This window comes from Erpetoichthys calabaricus, chromosome 1 (genome assembly GCF_900747795.2).
Source record: "Erpetoichthys calabaricus chromosome 1, fErpCal1.3, whole genome shotgun sequence".
NCBI classification, from domain to species: Eukaryota; Metazoa; Chordata; class Cladistia; order Polypteriformes; family Polypteridae; genus Erpetoichthys; species Erpetoichthys calabaricus.
Window position 1 is genome coordinate 200,678,066 of NC_041394.2, and position 21,098 is coordinate 200,699,163.

Here is a 21,098-nt window from a genome sequence, read left to right on the forward strand (position 1 = left end):
CTTGGGATAGATGGTTCAAAAGAGAGATGGCAGAAACTGGTGGAGGCGATAAGACTGATAAAGTTGCAAGCATGGGGGCTAGAACTGACATAGCCGTAGACAAAATTACGGGTGGCTCGATTCAAAAACTGCTGTGCTGTAGCTTAGGCAATTCAAAAACCACTGCTAAGAAAACAGGAGTAGCAAACACAAAACATTCTGTTGCAATTACAGGGGACGTAATAACAGGTACATGATTACTTGCTTTAACTTTGAACGCACTCACGTAAGGCTCATTGTTAAACTGGCGTGCTGAGGCTTAAGCAATTAAAAAATCTCCGCAAGTGAAACAGGAGTAGTTGGTTCTAAGCACTCCGTAACATACATATGGTCCCTTAACTTGGTTTTTACTTGTGGTTTTCGTGTTGCTCCAGCCTCAGATTTAACTGCTGGAGTGCTAGCCACGGGCTTGACTGGAGCAGCTGATCTACCCTCCGACAGAAACGAAACAGTGGTAAGCATACCTTTTGCAACTGTAGCGTTTCTCTGCTTCTCTACCACCTGAACAGCATACCACTTCAGCAGATAAGAAATTTTATCCTGAATATAAGCAATAGGATCATCTAAATCATAAAAAATATTGTCCTCCTGCAAATCTTGGATTGTGGCCAAGAACGCGCAGACATGAACAACTGGTCCTCAATTTCTATTATTTTATTATATTTTTTGAGCTGAATTGGCAGGCCTCATAATAGGAATGAAAATGCACATTGACAATATCCAATTAGTCTTTTAGATATTGTAGCTCAATTTGTACTTAGCTGCTACAAAGTTGACTTTTTTATTTGAATGGCTGTCCATTCTGTCATGAAGTTCCCTGAGTTCTGAAAGCACAGCTGCCAAAATACTTCCAAGATTGCCCACTAAAGGGAAGAAACACAGTCAAAATACCCTGACTAGAGTCAAAAACGGCAGAGAAAAACCTTGATAAAATAAAAAGGTTACGCAAGCCCCAAAGCTCCGAAGAGCACAAGGAGAAGCCTGAAAGAGTAATACAGTAACCAATGTCCCAATACAGAATCCAAAAACAGAGGTCAAAAGCAGAGCAGAAGTTCAAAAAATATCATACAATGTAGTCAACGCAGTCCCAATAAGAAATTGAAAAAACAAAGGTCAAAAACAGAGCAGGGGTTCAAAATACCAGAAAGTCGAAAAGCAATAACAAAGCAAAGCAAAATCACAATAACTATTCAATATTAGGACATTCATTGAACTGTGAAGAATCATGGGGAGGCCCTCCCTTATATAGGGTGGAGGGCTTTTCCTGGCAGTGATGGGCAGGTAGCCCCGCCCCTTGTGGAACCACCCACAATGCACAAGGGACATAGCTAAAGCCCTTCCCCTTTTCCAATATACAATTAGAAAGATGTGCATAATAAATGAAATAAACATTAATGTAAATAAATTACATAAAAATACCAACATGAAGTGACACTTTGAACCCCAGCCAGGGAAGACATGCTGGCTGAAACAAGACAAAATGAAAGTTCAAAATACAGTTATACCTCAGGTAATGAATCTTCTAAAAATGAAGCTACTTTATAATAAAGCAAGTTCATGTGCCAGCCTACTAGAGCACTGTGGTAGTGATTCTGTAACAAAATACTCATTGTCTATGTAGCTTAGAACACCAAGCTTCTATATATGAGTGCTTCGTTATTTCAAATGTACTTAAGTTTTAAAACATTTTTATATAATAATAAAGTTTAATGGGTCCAGTATGTCATGATAATGTATATCCTTAGAAACTAAAATGTCTAATAAAAAGAGAGTAGGAGCTGCAGAAAAGAAATACCATGTAGATTATTTATTAGGATTAGCAAGAAGAGGGTTCAGAGCATAAAAGAGTGGGGCATGAAGAGAGACCTGTCAGGAGATTGGAGGCACTTCTTCTCTGCTAAAATTCTTTGGGCCTGTGGGCATGGTCACCGGCAGGCAAGTCTACTTAAGGATCCTGACCTGGATCAAGTCACGGAATTGGGGAAAGTGAGGAACATGGTGTTTCCTCTGACTCCAAGTATGGTGAGAGTTGATGCTTGTGGCATGAATGTGGACGAGGCAGATGAGCATCCGTAGAGCCACGTGGAAGGAGCCTGGGGCCTCAGCAGCAGCTTTGGAGGGTGGTCTAGCAAGGAAATGATAGATTCAGTTGTGAAATAAACAACTGCTCTTTCAGGGGCCACCTACTACCAGGGCTGTGTAAAGTGGTAGTTCCTCTGTCACTCCCCAGTCCTGAGTGTCCATATTACTAACCGAGAATGCTAAACCGGATGATGGACGCAGGCACATCCGGCAATGGGCCGTAGCTGCAAAAAGACGTACTGCGCAGGCGCTAAAAACAGTCCGCGAGAGTCGGCTGAGGAGCCGAGAAAGGCGGACAAAAGAGGGCGAGAGAGGCGGATGAGGGGCCGCGAGAGGCGGACAAGACCACAGAAAAAAGGAGTGAGCACAGGAAAAATGGAGAAATGAGGAAACGCAGGCAAAGCACGAAACACATTGCACACGAGACTAGACCCAAAAAAAAAAAAAATAGAGGCTCGCGCACAACAGCAAGGCACCCCCCCCCCCCTACAGGCACCGGACGGGACACACACCAAGAGGGGGATTCAACAAGCCCATGGAACACAAAAAAAAGAACACAAAACCACCCCACAGACCCTACAAGCAAGGGACGGGACACACACAAACAGGGGGATTCAACAAGACACAGGAACACAAAAAGAAAGAAGACGCTCGCGCGACAACAATCCTCAACCTCCCCCCATACACACACACACACACATCCATAAGAAGTGACACCCAAAGCCACATATTCTAAAGTGAACATCAACACCTTCACACTAGACAGCATAGGTGTCAGCATTGGTGGATCTCCTTACAATAAAACGCTATTAACCGTTCAACTGCAGAAAAGGAAACATATTAACAGTGACTGCGATCCTCCATATTACTTATCCATATTTCGCATGCTGAGAAAGAAACAAGTCATGAATACACGGTCACGGGTACAAAACGAAAAGGAAAGGATAACAGGAACAAACACACGAACACGAAAGAAACAACAAAATAGACGGCTATGCAGCATAGGTGGATCTCATTACAATAAGGCACTATTAACCGTTCAACCGCAGAAAAGGCTCCATATTAACAGTGAGTGCAATACTCCTTATTACTTATCCATATTTCTAAAAGAAAAAATGACTCGACTCCAAATACGCAAAGCTCAACTAAAGCTTCTAACTAATGATGTACCTAAAAGTAAAAACTTTATGAACTGCATTAGATCCTACAATAGTTCATTTAATATGCACAAATCTACATCCTAGATCCACATGACGCAAACTATCAATCAAAGTGCTGCATCGCAACAGGCACGGATTCAAAACGAAACACCTCCCGTCTCAGACATACGTTAATGGCAGCGAAGGCTACAACGGGCTTCTCACACAGCATAGGCAAATCGATTACAGCTCCAAAACAACACGTCCCAAATACTACACATGCAACAACGCGCCTCTCAAACGGCACAAGCAAAACATACACCAGGAAAATTCATTCGGATTAATGAATGTCATTTGCAATCATTGTCATTCAGTTCACTTCCCTGAAGAAACAACTGGCAATACAAGTTATACATTTACACGTTGTTGTCAAAAGGGTCAAATTAGACTGCCTTCTTTACATTCATATACTGAATATCTACAGAAGCTTATAACTGACGATGTACCTGAAAGTGAAATCTTTATCAACTACATTAGATCCTACAAATCGGAATCCACTATGAACATTAACGGTGGCACTGCACGTGACATCCGTCTTGAAAAAATGTTGTTTATTGATGAATGTTCAATGGCATGAACAAACGTTTATGAATAATAATATTCGATTTGGAGGAAAGGTACTTTTATGAGGAGGAGATTTTAGATAGTGATTAGCTATTCTTCCAGATGCCATGCACTCAGCTATTGTTCAGTGCACCTTAAAATACGCAGACAATTGGCATTGCTTTCAAAAGATACAGTTAGTAAAAAAGATACGATGTCCAGAAACAGATCATAACAATTGCTTATTACAACTGAGAGATGGTACACTCACCAATACAGATGGACTTCACCCACATATTATTACAATTCCTCAAGCCTTTATCTGCGACGACTTAGTTACAGAGAGATTTGGAACAGCAATCTCATTACACCAAATGCCCCTTTTAACACAACGCACTATATTATGTCCAAAAAATATTAATGTGGAAAACATAAATACCCAAGTCATTCCATTACTTCCTGGAAAGACACAAATCTTTCTAAGCTCTGACAAACTTGACTCTGATCACAACAATAACCATCTTAAATGACCTTACAAGTTCTGAGCTGGAATTACCTTTTACACTTAAACGGCGTGTACAAAGAAATTTTCAAATAAACCTTTACACTGTGCCACACACTTTATTGTTTGCTTTCTATTTGCATCATCTACACCGTCACACTATTCTATATCTCATTCATACATCACGCTCTTTGTCATTCCCAACACCAGGGGTTGGCGAGCGAAGCGAGCAGGGGGGCGGAGCCCCCTAGTTATAATATAGGAGAGAATGCTAGAAAGCAGTTTATGAACTACGCAGATTGAAGATGTAAAAATGATGATAATTATTTTTTGAGTAAATCCAGCACTTGGATGCCAAAAGTTGTGCCCTGCCATCCTTTATAGGCAGAGGTTGATTACACAAAACACCATGCAACCTATTGATTGGCATAGCAACCATAAACAACATGGCCATGACTAAGTCAACATTGTCACAAAATGGTGTTGACCAGCCAAAAAAAAAAAAAAAACAACACAGAATAATGATAAACATTCTGATTGTCCCAAAAACAAACTGTACAAATACATTAAACCTAATTGAAAGTTGTTTTTTTTTCCAGTCAAGCAAATGAATGTCTTAGTTCCTTATTTATTTTTGCTATGTTTGCTACATAATTAGTTCATTTTAAGTGACACAAGAGAAGGAGACAGAATATTGAGCAGCACGATATGTTTATTTTAGTACTTTTTAAAAATTCACAAACATAACACATTTTACAAGATAATTCTAATTATTGTGTTGGTAATAATTATTTAATAGTATTTATATTTTTGGTGGGGAAAAAATTGTTTGCATGGTATAGTATGAATTTTGGAAGCAGATTAAACAAATATACAAAAACCAAGCTAACCTGTGCTTTGTGTTAGCAAAACACCAGCTATTAAAGTTCACAATACAGCATTTAGCACCTACAAGTAAAAGAAAGCTGTCAGTCCAAAAGTTCATTTTAAATGATTTAGTGAATATTCAAAGCAAACAGTCCAAGAATTAAGAAAAAAGGTGTTTCAACAAGGCCAAAAAATGGAAAAAATGTTTCTTCTCTAAACTTCAGTACGTTCTAAAAATACGGCACTGCATGTTCAATAGAGCATGTTGCGTTACATTCTATCGGGCATGTTAAGGTACGGTTTAAAAACATGGCAAGGCAGGTCACTAACTGAGACTACTTTGTAGTCAGAGGGACAAGAAACAGTTAGAATATACAAGTTCAATTCAGCTTGTTATAACCTCCCATAGACTATGCATTAATATGTAACAAATGGCTCTTACAATTGCTTTTTTTAAATGTTTATTAAATTACCTGCTCCACCTCTAATACATCATCATTAAAGTAAATTATCTATAAGTATGAATAAAGGTGGTGTTGTACAAGATGAAGCTGCAAAACAGGCTACCATTGCCCAAGACCCCACAAATGGATAGAGAAAATTCTGACAATGAATGGATGGATGAGATTAGACGTGCTTTGAGAATGTGATTTTAATTTTTTTTTCCCTAAAATTTTCCATGGGTACAATTAAAGTATTAAAAAAGATAATAAAATCATCAACTGATATGTCATAGGCTTTGTTTTTGATAATATTAGCCCCTGTAAATAAAGTCATCAATTTGGCAACACTGGCATTTATTATCAATTGTTATCTCTTTTCTGAAATAATGGGTTGAATTTATTTGATTTTTATGAATGTATTTCTTTTTACAGCCCTTTTTAAGGCAATATCTTAAAGAATGTTCATTTGATTTATATCTACATTATTTTGGGAATTGTTGTTGCCCTTGAGTGTAGAAAATAAATGGATGAGTGTTATAAAACAAATCAGTTTGTTTTTTTTAATCTTTACAGACTACAAAACCCTTATGAATGCCCTTTCAATGGAAGCAGAAGGCGAGACTGTTTATGCAGAAATGACTATGCTGCTGCTGGATATACAGTGTTTTATAAGATCCGACTTGATGTAAATGCAATGCAGATAATAAGTAAGTCCAAACACATCAACATTGTTTTTAAACAAAGAATCTGTGAGCATTAAAATGAAGTGGGCGCTTTATGCTTCTTTTCTCTCTCTATTGATAAAAAACATTCTTGACTGATGTAGTCATCGTGCAGCAAGATCCTGCTCCCTCCCCTATTCAGTGATCTCATTTATTCATGGCAGACCTTGGAACATTCTCTATTAACAGGATGTGTAGAATCTGTTTTTCTTCATCCCAGCCTGGGGATCGACTATTCACTGAAAAAGAAAAAAAAAAGAAAACTTGCCAACCAAGCACACAGAATGCAACTAAACACTCAGTTAACACCTGCTTATTTCAAAAATCTTTTTACAGTGCTATATTTTATTCACAAAATGCTCATTAACAAGACTGCTTTAATCACTTTTTAAAAGTTCATTTTTAATTGTTTAACTTTAAACAATCATCTCGTATTTGCCAGATGCAATATGAAACAGGCTTTCCGGAAATAATTATGTTTTGCATTTGGCAAAGGACATTCTGACAGCTCTGACATTTTTTTTTCTGAAAAGAATTGATAACTCTACTGGGACAAAATGGTTTGCTTCTGACTTAAATTAGAAGAAGAAGAACTTTGTATACCTCATTGCATAGTAAATTTAAGAAAATAAAACGTATTGTTTGTTAGTTATGCATACACTGTCCAATGAGACTGAGACTGAGCTGAACCGTTCATTTCTACTTAATTGTTCAAGCAAGTGATTACTGGTACCCAATTCAGTAACATTTAAACATAATTTTTATTAAGGGAAATTCAAGGCAAGAAAATGTGCAACAGAAAAGTGCATATTATGCTGTCAAGCCGCCCCAGGAATACGTGCAATCTTTGCATTATTTCAGTAACATATAATAGAAATGAGATAACTTGTTTCTGCACAGTAGATGTATGGTTTCTTACTAAACTGAAACAAAGTGTGTTGCAAATGCATGCCAAATTAGCAGTAGCTCTTAAATGCATCCATCCATTATCTAGCCTGATTAGTCCAATGCATGGTTGCATGGAGGTCTTAAATACTTTCAATGATTAAAGTAGGAAGTGCTTAAAGATCCTACTTTGCTTTTAAGAGATTGAGTTCGTACAAAGCCTATTCACCGTTTGTGTATGATTTTATTTAGACCAATAAAAAACAGGCTTTCTCTGCTTTGCAAAACTAATCAATTCTTGAAAACCCCTTTGTAAGGAAAATTGTTGTAATGTGAGCACAATAATTATCATTAATCAAAAAGGGAAAAGTAATTGTTAAGTGTTTCCTCATCCCTACAAATAACACCAAAATGCATGAAACCAGAGCAGTTAATTACAGTTTAATAGTAAAAGTAGACATCAAAACAAACCCAAATAAAACATTTTCCTTTCATTTAATACTGTTTAAGAAGACTATTTACCTATTATTTATCACTTATTCAGTCTTTCTTGGGCTTTTCTAACAATTATTTCTGGATCCATAACGTTCTTGCTAATGCAAGAAGATGTGTGAGCAACAAATGGAAAAAGCAAACTGTTCCGAACACAGCACTAGCTGTGACAGTAACTAAGACTTTGATTACATGCCACCATAATCCAACCCTGCTCTGTTTCATAGACTGCAGTGAGTTGTTCTTGGAAAGACAGAGAAGATGATAGTTTGTTACTACCAGCAGCACACTTTGAAGACTGCCCAAGACTTGATTTTGTAGCCTGTGAGCCTGTACTTGATTTCTTCTACATTTGCTTGAATTTGTAAAATTAAATAAAACTGTACGAAAAATGTAGAGGTTAAAGAACATACTTACACAATCATTATTAATGCCAAACTATTGATTTTCTGAACTTAATCCAACTTTTTCTTGATGAGGAATGCTACATCATCAGCAACCGAAAATTATAGTGGTGCCAGCCCATCCCAGGATGCACTTCTGCACACACCCACACTCTGTGTTATTGGAGCAGAATGTAGCTCTGACAGAGCATACTTCAGGAGTAACCCAGGGAAAAAGAAACTCGTTGCAAGGAAGACTCTTCCTTAGAAATTAACCAGAGTAATCCAATCAAAGACCGAATACTAACTAGTGATAATAGATGACAGGCAATTAACACATTCTAAGAGCGCTGTAACAGATACAAGAAAAAAGAGAGAGTGGATTTAAGAGGATTGGCAAGAGGACATACAACTCTTGGAAACAAGTGCCAACAGAGTAATTCCGTTAGGAATAAATAGGATTCTGCTACCAATCTAAAGATCAGGCAAGTAAAGTAACCTGAATATAGAGGTTTAAGCTCCAGTTCCTGCCAGTGCTACAATAAATATGGAGTCAGAGTCAGTTGGAATGAAGGTTTGCCGGCAGGGAGAAGAAAAAAGGATAGAGACAAACAAAGATGGAAGGTGTGAGATGTTTGTGTCAGAAGTGGAGAAGGGTGTGTAGGAATGACATCCCACATCACAGACAGACCAGGAACACACAAAGAAAGACCCAACACTTTGATTTTATTCCAGGTCGAAGTGTCCTCTGAGGCTTATTCTAAAAGAAACCATCTGAAAAACCAACACTAAAACACCTTTTCACAAAATCTATGCTTTATTGTTTATTTTATAGCTTAATGTTTTACGCAGTTCATGCATAACATGTCTCCAGCTCTAGTTTTTCCAGTGCAAGAAAAGCCAGAAGTATTTAGAAGCTTAATTACAGATTCTAAGTAAATCAAAATTGTGCAAGTGCCTACTCTAGTCTGTGTTTCTTAACAAATAAACAAATGCTATAGAATATCTTTCTGTTGTGAACGCCAACCTAAGACATTTGAAATGCTAATGAATGTCCCTCTGTTTCCATCATCCTATATCTGAAGTGATTGCTCAGAGTTACACAGTGAGTTAGTGGTGAGGATTGAACTGGCAGTATTCTGGATGCAGTCCAAACCCCAAGCCACTAGTCACTACTGCCAAATTTCAAAATATTTAAGAAAAGCAAACATTCCTGACTTAGTTTTTAAGGTTATATTAAAATAAAATATTTCTAAAGAAGTTTTTTTTTTTCTATGAAGGTTAACCCACTTGTTGCTATTGTTTCAGTACACCTTCTTTTTCCTTATACTTTATTTGTAGAATTCTTTTCTTTTATTTAATTCTGACACAGCCTAAATGTAAAGACAACTTGAAAGTCTAGCATTTCAATGTGAAAATCCTTGTTGCCTTATAGCATAAGCAAGATTATCCTTAAATATTTTTATACAGTTCATTTCACTGTTTCCAGAAATGCCATACTCATTTCTTCATTGATGATCCTTTGCTTTTCTTTCCAATACCACAACCCCCCGTACCACAGAAATGAACAGAAAATTTCACCATATGTCAAACTGAGACAGCATATGTTTTCAGTGAGAAACCCCTTAGACAATGTGTTACTCATTTGTTATACTCTTTTTTTTTTTCTCTGTAGGTAAAAATAATGAGATCAAGATGTTATGGAGATTATATAGTTGTGCAGTTCCAGGAAAATGATAGGATACAGGCATATATTTTGGGGTTATTCAAGATGTTCTTTATGAAAATGTAAATCTGAGGTATCTCCCATTTAGTGTGGAAAACTCTTGATGGCTGTTTAATTGTATTAGTTCAGGATTATTTTTTACTGCATTGTTTCAATGCCTGCGCCGTGTCTTAGTAATATTTCCTGTATTTCCTTTGTGCTTTCAAATACTCTGTAGCATTACTGAAAAGTATATCAATCTAACCATTTTCTAACTCATTTGTGAGATAAAGATGAATTCATCTATACACTTATTTAAGCAATTTTTTGAAAATTAAATTTCTAAAATATCTGAAAGTAAATTGGCCTGCTCTGAATGGGACTATTTTGAGACATACCTTATATTTTAGATTAATATTACAGTATAGCATAATTACAGGACATACTGCTGACTGCGTAATATTTTTCCTTTGGAACAGATGACATGAGTAACATACTTCAAGATATGTTTGGAATAAGTTATAAAAGTAATAAAAACGTGTCTGTCTGCCCCTTAGCCACAGATCTGCTTTTCACTCAGACATTGCTTGGGAGAACGGTTCCATTTGCCACAGCAGGAGATTGCTACAGTGCTGCCAAGTGCCCACAGGTATGGAACTAAGAATATCATGTATTGCAATCTTTTACTGTATAGCTAATTGTATGTTCTGTTTGAATGCATTTTCAATTATAAACCTAGAAAATGTAGACTAAACATAGCTTAGCTTATATACAAATATACTATGATGGAGGCAGTTTTACAACTGAGCAAACCTTTTCTTAAGCAATTAGGGTGTATTAAAAATGACATACAGTCATGCATAGTTTAGCTGTTAAAAACTATGGGAGACTCTTGTTGATTTAAAAGGATACACAGGTTGAATGTATTAAATTAATGAAGGTGGAATTAAGTCCAAGTTATCCCAGCCATACCTCATCTAGTAATATGACGCTGTACCATTTAACTAGTGCTTAGAGGTCACACTGGAAGTGTCATGGCTAATTTACACTGCCACCTCACAGGAAGGCCCATTCCTCACTACACCTCTGATTACATCTTGCAATTAATCACTGCTAGTCTTAAGAGTAAAAAAATTCAATAGCTGGCCCTCCAAATCCTGCTTTAAACTGGGCTTGCAAAAATAATCTTCCTAGTTCTAGGACCTCCTTTAAGTCAGTTTGAAATAATATAGAGTTGAAGGTAGCCTAGTAGGTTATATTAATTAAGATTGCTAAACCATAAAATTAGATAAAATACAATGTTAAAATGAATACTACATTACTAATACAAGTTTTTGTACAATTTGTGTAAGGGTTTAATTTAACATGTCTGTTTTTTTCCTTCATTAATTTTCAATTCCATGTGATTCCTCATTATTGTCCAGTTTGTTTGTTTTTTTTCCTCAATGACTTGGAAGCTCACCTTCCCTTATAATCATTTTATCATGTAAATTAAAGAAACTGTATGTTTGTGCATATGATTTTAACAGTAATAGCTCAAACTCTACTGAAGATCCCATAACTTTGCTCAATAAGACAATGAGCAGTGTATTGCAAAAATAGTCGCTCAAACATTGCTAAAGCATAAATGTATCTATCTATCTAATCTATCTCGACATCCGGCGCCACCGAGAGTGGCAGCCTTTTCAGCAGCTCCGTATATGACTGTATGTGTATGTTTACTTTTCTACTTTTATTTTTCTATTTTTATTTATTGATCAATCCTATCACTTTATTTTATGTGAATTTGTTCACTGGACACACTTACTTTTACAACGTGGGCGTGGATTTTTACACGCCGAGACTCGCCTATTCAAGTACTCAACTTCGAGCGCTGAGAACAAATGCCAGTGCCGGTATGGTTTCCTATTTACCCGATGAGGTAAGAAGGCGGTGTCGTGGCAGCAGAGCGGGCACGAAGCTGAAAATGAAGCGGCTTGCGAGAAAGTGCCATTTTAAGCCTTCGGTGCCTTCTGTGATTCTGGGGAATGTGAACTCAATCTCAAATAAGATCGACAAACTGGCTGTGCTGGTGAAAAATATCAGAACCTACAGAGAATGTAGTTTGTTGTGTTTCTGCGAAACGTGGTTAACTAACACCATCCCAGATGCTAACGTGGAGATACCCGGGTTTAGCACAGTTAGAGCGGATAGAGACGCAAGCATCTGCGGGAAGCACAAAGGAGGAGGACTCGCTCTCTATGTTAATACACATTGGTGTAACTCTGGACATGTTAACATCAAAATCTCCACTTGCTGCAGGGACATCGAACTGTTGGCCGTAGGTTTGCGTCCCTATTACTTGCCCAGAGAGTTTGGACACGTCATTGTTGTTATTGTATACATTCCTCCTCGGGCAGACGTGGAGACAGCGAGTGACATCATCCATTCTGCTGTTGCTAAGTTACAAACGCAGCACCCTGAGGTGCTTGTGCTAATCGCTGGAGACTTTAACCATGTGACGCTGGACAAAACATTATCTGCCTTCTCCCAGTATGTGGACTGTAACACCCGGGGAAATAAGACTATTGATTTACTGTATGCAAACGTTAAAGACGCATACAGCACCACCCCACTGCCTGCGCTTGGGAAAGCAGATCATAACCTGGTTCTGCTTCAGCCTCACTACAAACCAAAAGTGAGGGTCCTACCTGCAACCACACGATCATTCAGAAAGTGGACCCTGGAGGCTGAGAATACTCTGAGAGAATGTTTTGGAACTACAGACTGGGATATCCTGCAGGGATCACATTGTGAGAACATTGAGGAAGTTGTTGACTGAACTACTGACTACATCAACTTCTGTATGGACATTGTAGTTCCAGTAAGAACTGTACGCTGCTATGCTAACAACAAGCCATGGATTACAAGTGACATCAAGGGCTTTTTGAACCAGAAGAAAAGGGCTTTTAAAGACGGTGATCAGCATGAGCTCAAGCGCGTGCAGAAGGAACTCCAAGTCCAGCTCAGAGTGGCGAAGAAGCAATACAAGAGAAAGCTGGAGCAGAAGTTGCAGAATAACAGCATGAACGAAGTGTGGGATGGGATGAAGATCATCACTGGCTGTAGCTCGAAGCAGGGTACCACCATCGAGAGAGACGTGAAGAGAGCAAACCAAATGAACATCTTCTTTAACAGGTTTGACCACCCTAACCCACTCTCACTCTTACCTCGGAGTACTGCACCCTCCACACATCCTTCTGCTGATACCAGCATAGGAGAGACATCCCCACCCATAATTACAACAACGCAGGTGAGCAGAGAGGTGAGGAGACTTCGTGCCAGCAAAGCAGCGAGTCCAGATGGAGTATCGCCACGACTGCTGAAGGTCTGTGCATCGGAGCTGGGGGGTCCTCTACAGCGCATCTTCAACCTGAGCCTGGAACAGGGGAGAGTCCCGAGGCTTTGGAAAACATTTTGCATCACCCCAGTCCCAAAGGTATCACGCCCTAGTGAGCTGAATGACTTTCGGCCTGTTGCTCTGACATCACATGTGATGAAGACCATGGAGAGGCTGCTGCTTCACCACCTTAGGCCACAGGTTCAACACGGCCTTGACCCTCTGCAGTTTGCATATCAGGAGAAGGTGGGAGCGGAGGATGCCATCATCTATATGCTACACCGATCCCTCTCCCACTTAGACAGAGGTAGTGGTGCTGTAAGAATTATGTTTCTAGACTTCTCTAGCGCCTTCAACACAATCCAACCTCTGCTTCTTAGGGACAAGCTGACAGAGATGGGAATAGATTCATACCTAGTGGCATGGATCGTGGACTGTCTTAAAGACAGACCTCAGTATGTGCGTCTTGTGAACTGCACGTCTGACATTGTGGTCAGGAACACAGGAGCACCACAGGGGACTGTACTTTCTTCGGTCCTGTTTAGCCTATATACATCGGACTTCCAATACAACTCGGAGTCCTGCCACGTGCCAAAGTTTGCTGATGACACTGCTATCGTGGGCTGTATCAGGAATGGGCTGGAGGAGGAGTATAGGGACCTAATCAATGACTTTGTTAAATGGTGCGACTCACACCACCTACAACTGAACACCAGCAAAACCAAGGAGCTGGTGGTGGATTTTAGGAGGCCCAGACCCCTCATGGACCCTGTGATCATCAAAGGTGACTGTGTGCAGATGGTGCAGACCTATAAATATCTAGGAGTGCAGCTGGATGATAAATTAGACTGGACTGCCAATACTGATGTTCTGTGCAAGAAAGGACAGAGCCGGTTATACTTCCTTAGAAGGCTGGCGTCCTTGAACATCTGCAATAAGATGCTGCAGATGTTCTATCAGACAGTTGTGGCGAGCGCCCTCTTCTACGCGGTGGTGTGCTGGGGAGGCAGCATTAAGAAGAAAGACGCCTCACGCCTGGACAAACTGGTGAGGAAGGCAGGCTCTATTGTTGGCATGGAGCTGGACAGTTTAACATCTGTGGCAGAGCGAAGGGCGCTCAGCAGGCTCCTATCAATTATGGAGAATCCACTGCATCCACTAAATAGTGTCATCTCCAGACAGAGGAGCAGCTTCAGCGATAGACTGCTGTCACTGTCCTGCTCCACTGACAGATTGAGGAGATCGTTCCTCCCCCAAACTATGCGACTCTTCAATTCCACCCGGGGGGGTAAACGTTAACATTTAACATTATACAAAGTTATTGTCTGTTTTTCACCTGCATTATTATTATTATCAATCTTTAATTTAATATTATTTATTGTATCAGTATACTGCTGCTGGATAATGTGAATTTCCCATTGGGATTAATAAAGTGTCCATCTATCTATCTATCTATCTATCTATCTATCTATCTATCTATCTATCTATCTATCTATCTATCTATCTATCTATCTATCTATCTATCTATCTATCTATCTTTTGTAGATTTATGGTAATCTATTACAAATAAACATTAATTTTGAAGTGTTCTATACTTTTCATATGTTAATGTTTTAGATGCACCTGGGCAACAATGGGTATCTGTACTAATCATAATACAAAAATCAGAAGAAACATTGATGAATCTCATTTTTGTAACCCACTACAAGTATTGACTCTAATGTTTTAGGGTCAATTCAGCATCAATCTCACAGGAACTGGACTGCGAGTAACTGAAACAACAAAATGGATGGCACAAGGAAACTATGCTACAGTAAAAGTGCATCAATCACATGTAAGTAAATATTTCATTTATTTTAACAAATTAAATTTTAATGCTTAAAGTGAAAAAATGTACAAGTTCAAAATATACTTAACATACAAAATTTATTATTATTGTTTTTATAGCATTATTTAAGTTACTGTATGCTTGGTTTTTCCCATATTTTACACATTAACATAAGCAACATTATGCATTCTGGCTTTCAGCCAATTTACTAACCATGTCCCTGTCTATAACTGCTTTAAGCAAGAAACATGTATTATATAAAGTACCTTTCAATGCTTAACACCCTCACAAGGTATAAGTACAGAAACACAGTACAGAGGTTTACATCTATTTTTCACAACCGTTCAACAACCTGAATAAGTGTCTTGCTCAATGTTACAGATTGAGTGAAGGCAGGCAAACTTGTGTTTCACAGTCCTCTTCCTAAGTCACAACAAAAATTCTAAATTATGTTTGTTTTTTACGTATGTAAAGATTCACAGTACCTAATTATTTTTTGATTTGCTTTGTAGTTAAAAGAGTATACTCTTTCACTGAGTTTGCTATTTAAGTTGGCACCTGATGGTAATCTCCTAATTCTCTTTTATAAATTAAAATAACATGAATTAGCGGAGCAAACAGATAAATTTATAATGTAAATGTTAGTTAATCCATACAGTGAGTTATTTTGCTATGCCAGTGTTTCCCAAACTTGGTCCTAGTATTGCTCCTAATTAGTAAATGAGCAATTTTTTTAAATGGTATAGTGAGAAATGTTGTTGGCATATAATATTCAAGATGAAGTGACATCCAATAGAAGCTGCTTTCAAGTTGTAAATGCAAAAAGCTGAGTTATGGGATGTAACAGAGGGGAGCACACCCAAGCAATATTTCTGCTTACTGAATATCCGCCTATGTGTGATTAAGATACATTACTCTGCAGTTTTATGAGTTAATGCAGTTGTATAAATTTGTCTCTCTATTATATAAAAAAATCATGGGATGAGACAAGACTTTTTCAGAGAGACGAGATGAGACATTTTCAGAGAGATATTTTCAAGTCCCATGAGACGAGACTTTGTGCCAAGAGATGAATTGAAAATCTAACAGCTCCAAGCGGTGCCGGAAATAAAAGACAAACAGTAGAAGAAGAAAAGACAAAGAGTAGAAGACAAAGTAAAACGTCGCAAAGAGGTTCAAAAATGTTGGCGCGATACACATGCAGAGCAGGTTAGAGATTATGAAAGTACTAAAATTCAAAAGTCTCAAAAGAAACTAATAGTAAACATCGCATTAGTGCTAACAAACAGAAAATATTACTCGGTGAAATAACGGAACAGCGAAAAGAGATCAAGTATATGGACATAGGTGATATGACAGAGCTACTACAAGTTTAATTTCAAAGAAACCACAATTTGGTCAGGTTTATATTTATGATCACAGAGAAGCGATGCAACATAGAATCGAAAGAGTTAAATGATCGGACGTATTAGAAATTCTACAGCTAATAATGAATACAAATCCATACGTCCAAAAGTATCGCACTTTATGCGAAATTTATCTGAAAAACACGGACAAAGAGGATTTCATGGATTTCTAAATGAATCCGAAAGATCACACTCACATATATAATAAACCAACATTGACAAACAGTCAGTGATAATAGTTTCGAAATATGGAGATATCAAAGAGAGTTGATATTTGTGTTTATCCAAAAGCACAGCACAATTTGTCGCAAGCAGCAGATCCGGGAAATGACTAGCGTGTAGGGCCCACACGGGGGCTGGCAGGCGAAATGAGTAGGAGGCAGAGCCCCCTAGTAAAGTATAAAGAAAGTGTAGTACATCAGGCATGTTAAGCTGATGTACCTAATTGTGCCTATCATTTTTACCTACTCAATCAAAAATAAAAAGGCATGGAGAAGGTGAATATGCAGTTCTAACATCTTGAATACTATGAATGGAAGACAAAAACAGGCTAGATAGATAGATAGATAGATAGATAGATAGATAGATAGATAGATAGATAGATAGATAGATAGATAGATAGATAGATAGATAGATAGATAGATAGATAGATAGATAGATAGATAGATAGATAGATAGATAGATAGATAGATAGATCTATTTACAAGAAATTAAGAACTGGAAATATGAAGTATACTGTATTAATCTGTTAAGCTGTAAAGCACCCAATTTAAATTTACATGATGAGTGCTATACCAAAGGGTGTTGCTGCTTGAAGAGAAGATTAGTTTGAAGAAAATTAATTGTATGTTACTTTATAGATACTCACATTGGTGGATGAAAGAATACACAGGGAGGTTTTCAAAGCCAATTTGCAAACAGACATATTGTCACAGAATTGCAGGAGAGTTGTTGGGTAAAGTTAAGAACAGATGAGCATATCACGTCCAGATAAGTTTGCATAATCTAATCTAAAGCACTGACAAACAGATAATAAAAGCTCCTTGACAGATACATGAATCTATCTATCCAATTTAACCTAACATAACATTATGTTATAGCCTCTTAATCCAGTTCAGGTCCACAAGGTGCCAGATGGTTCTCCATCAGCTTTGAACTTAAGGTAGGAACTGATCTTGATTAAAGCTCCAGTCTTGTGTACACTGACAATGACAAATATAGAGTCTGCAATTAATAAAACATAAACATGTCTTCAGGATGTGAAAGGGTAAATAGAGTAACAAAAAAAAACTATACAGACATGGGTATAACATGAAAACTCTTCCTGACCAGGCATGATATTCAAACCTTGGACACTAAATCTGTGGATTTTATAATTGGTCTGTTATTTTTTGATCATGAAAATTGTTTTGGTAGAATTAGCTTTTTTATTTTCATTGTATTTAAGGACTTTCTTGTATAATAAAAATCTATCCTGGCTTATGTGTACATGGTTGCAAGTGCCGATTCTCCCAGCAATAAAACATGTTTGGGCTTTGGTCTATCTGTCCTTCTACTGTGTTTCCACTCTCTTACTGTTTTTTAAAAGAGCTCTTTCATGTTCTGTACTTCTAACATGATTTTTTTTTTTTGGAAGGATGGTACAAGAATATATGGAAGATGTGGAGGATATTGTGGGAAGTGTATACCTCAGACCAACACAGGACTTCGAGTTCAGGTCCAATGAATTTTTAAACAAGTTAAGCACTGTTTAGGGAACAAGATATCAGACTCCTTCCGTCCAGGATGAGACTTTATTGCTTTGTTAAAAAAAAAAAAAAACAATTCTGCACATTTTTACTATCAAAAGATAACTGTTTGGTACAGAATATTATGACTAGAAATTTGCATTCAATGCCATAGACTCATAAAGCTTAAACCTTTCCGTCGGGAAAGAATGTTACAGGCACAGGACTTAAGTTACTTCAGTCATTTCAAGCAAATGAAATGAGAGCCTGAGTATATTTTGAAAGGTAAACGCTGTACAGAAGCCATGATGAGTTTGGTTACTGACCGACAAAGTTGTTTCACAGCAGCATGACTGACTTTTCTTTCCTTGCTGTCTTATGCTACATTCTCTTAAGTTTAATATTTTATTTCTTTGCCTACTTTAACACATTGCCATCACTTGTTGCTGAGTTATCATAATTTGAGGCTTTGTGTTTTCTCTTTCATCTTGACGTGTTCAGTGTCTGAACATAAACCCACACATGGATGAAACTAAAATCATGTTATTCTTCCATACAAAAACAGTCAGTCTTGCCTTGTAAGTGAACAAAAGTGCCCATCCTCATGTTCTTTTGCTTACAATGCAGTGCAGCCACGGATTAGCATTTTTCAAAACCAACTTACTAAGGATATCTGCACTGAGCAGTACCTGACAGTGACTACATATGAAAACAGAACTAAATGGTGCACTTGAGAAGCTGCCTGATAAGTATTACACTCACTCGTAGAAGATTTCGGGCATAGTAAGGTAAAGGTTTACATGAGGTAATCAACATAGTCATTTCTATGAATTTTTTTAAAGTTTTGGCTACTTTTATAAAATGAAGAACACTTTTTTGTTATCTAAGAGTCAGCTGTAGGCAATAAAACTACTGGTGCATGTATACCCTACCTCTCACAAGCATGTATATAAAAGAGATTTATTTTATTATATTGTAAAATATTTATGTTCACGTATATATTTATTCCTTGTGCTTTGTACATACTTTCTTTTGTTTGACTTTTCCACCATTTCATAAGCCATTATTTTTATTTTTTTTTCTGTCACTTTTTTAAATGTGGCGTATTTTCCTAATATGATTGTAACCACTAAAAAATACTATAATGACTTGTTAGGGCACTGCCCTTTCTGTGAATTATTCATTTAGTTTGCTACATGAAGGTGTTTTAAATCAGCATATGCACATTTCCAGTTTGGACTGAAACTTTTTCTACTTGCTATTTAACACCACAGTGATTCTGGCTTAAAAAACACATTTTATCTTTCCCTAGATTTATTTCATTAATTTAAGTATGTAACTACTGTAAATTACCTGCAGAACATGTTGGAGCTTCCTGAGCAGCTATTAAAAATTTTCCTATCATGTTTTTGATAGACAATTCTATCCTTGAGATCTGTATCAGAAAACGAGTACTTAATGCACTATGTGCCTTGAATATTTGTGGAACTGAACTTCGAATACTCTGTACTGATTTTTCTATTTTTTATTATCATTTGTATTAACAATAAATTTTCTTATAATTTATGAACTATTTATGTAAAACAAAATATCTGTTTTTAAATGATACTTGAAATGTATGGTCTTTTATATTAAAATAAAACATAACAAAAGAAACATTTAATAAAATTGATTAGAAATTACTACCCAAAGAAATCACATACTGTATTATATTGAGAGAATGGCATTTATCTTAATAATTGTGTATATGTTTTGTATATCAATGGAATCATTTGGTGCTAAAATAATTTTACTGTACATTTTATATTAGCTGACTGCTGTACTAACAGTAATTTACTGATATAAAAGTATAATAAAATTATGCTTTTACAGAAGTATGTTTCTTTTCACTGCTTTTCATGCTTTTAAATAGGTGTTAAGAAGACAAATGCACTGTTGTTGGTACCCCGAACCTACCAGCGGCAGGTCTTGAACTAGCACTCACCAAACTCATGGGTGCCCATTTGAAAGGATTCAACTCTGATATCCTTGACCAGGAATCCATGAGGAGGTCTGAGGTTTCTGCACTTCCTGCCCAGTGTGTCAGTTAGGTCAGATTCCTAGGAAGGACTGTGCTTCACTGGTTTCTCCCCCCTTAATTGACACTCCCTTCGAACATATAGGGGTCGACATAGTAGGGCCCCTTGATCCCTCGGCCCAAGGACACATATATTTTTGTTCTTGTAGATTACGTTACCCAATTTGAAAGCCATCTCATGGGAGTTGGTAGGGGACTTTGCGCATGTCAGAATCCCAAAATAGATCCTAACAGATCAAGGAGTGCCTTTTTCCTCTGAGAAGTTTTGGGAGATTGCCAAATTACTCAAATTTAAACATATAAAGAACGTAGTAAATCATCCTCAAACTGACAGTCTCGTAGAGAGGTTGAATCAGACTCTCAAACAAATTTTATGTAAAGAGTCAGTGAGGATGGTAGGAACTGGGATCAGCTCCTCTCCCTTGTTCTCTTTGCATATCGAGAAGTGCCCCAAGCCTCTTCAGGGTTCTCCTCTTTTGAATTAACCCCAAGGCATATTGGACATACTAAAAGAAGGATGGGAAGAAGAGGGTGTTCCTTCTACTAACATTCTGGAATATATTGAGCAATTACGCATTAGATTTGCTTAAATCCGACCTACTCTGCTGAGAACATGGAGAAAGCACAAGCAGCACAGCCCCACTGCTATTACCGTGGCACGGCACTTAGGGAGTTCCATCCTGGAGACCAGGGGCCTCATGTATAAACGGTGCGTACGCACAAAAATGTTACGTACGAATGTTTCCACGCTCAAATCGCAATGTATAAAACCTAAACTTGGCGTAAAGCCACGCACATTTCCACAGTAGCTCCAACCCT

The 21,098-nt window shown here is 37.6% G+C and overlaps 1 protein-coding gene across 2 annotated transcripts in view; it reads left to right on the top strand.

The window, feature by feature from the left end:
- Positions 1–20,051, top strand: part of LOC114658728 (A disintegrin and metalloproteinase with thrombospondin motifs 20-like) — a 403,005-nt gene extending 382,954 nt beyond the window's left edge. For both annotated transcript variants that reach the window (XM_028810774.2, XM_051919511.1), the window contains 4 exons: positions 6,249–6,382; positions 10,420–10,511; positions 14,971–15,075; positions 18,112–20,051. In XM_028810774.2, the coding sequence (XP_028666607.2) occupies positions 6,249–6,382; positions 10,420–10,511; positions 14,971–15,075; positions 18,112–18,201 (421 nt within the window). In that variant the 3' untranslated portion in view covers positions 18,202–20,051. The remainder of the gene's footprint in view (positions 1–6,248; positions 6,383–10,419; positions 10,512–14,970; positions 15,076–18,111) is intronic.
- The last annotated feature ends 1,047 nt before the right edge of the window (positions 20,052–21,098 follow it).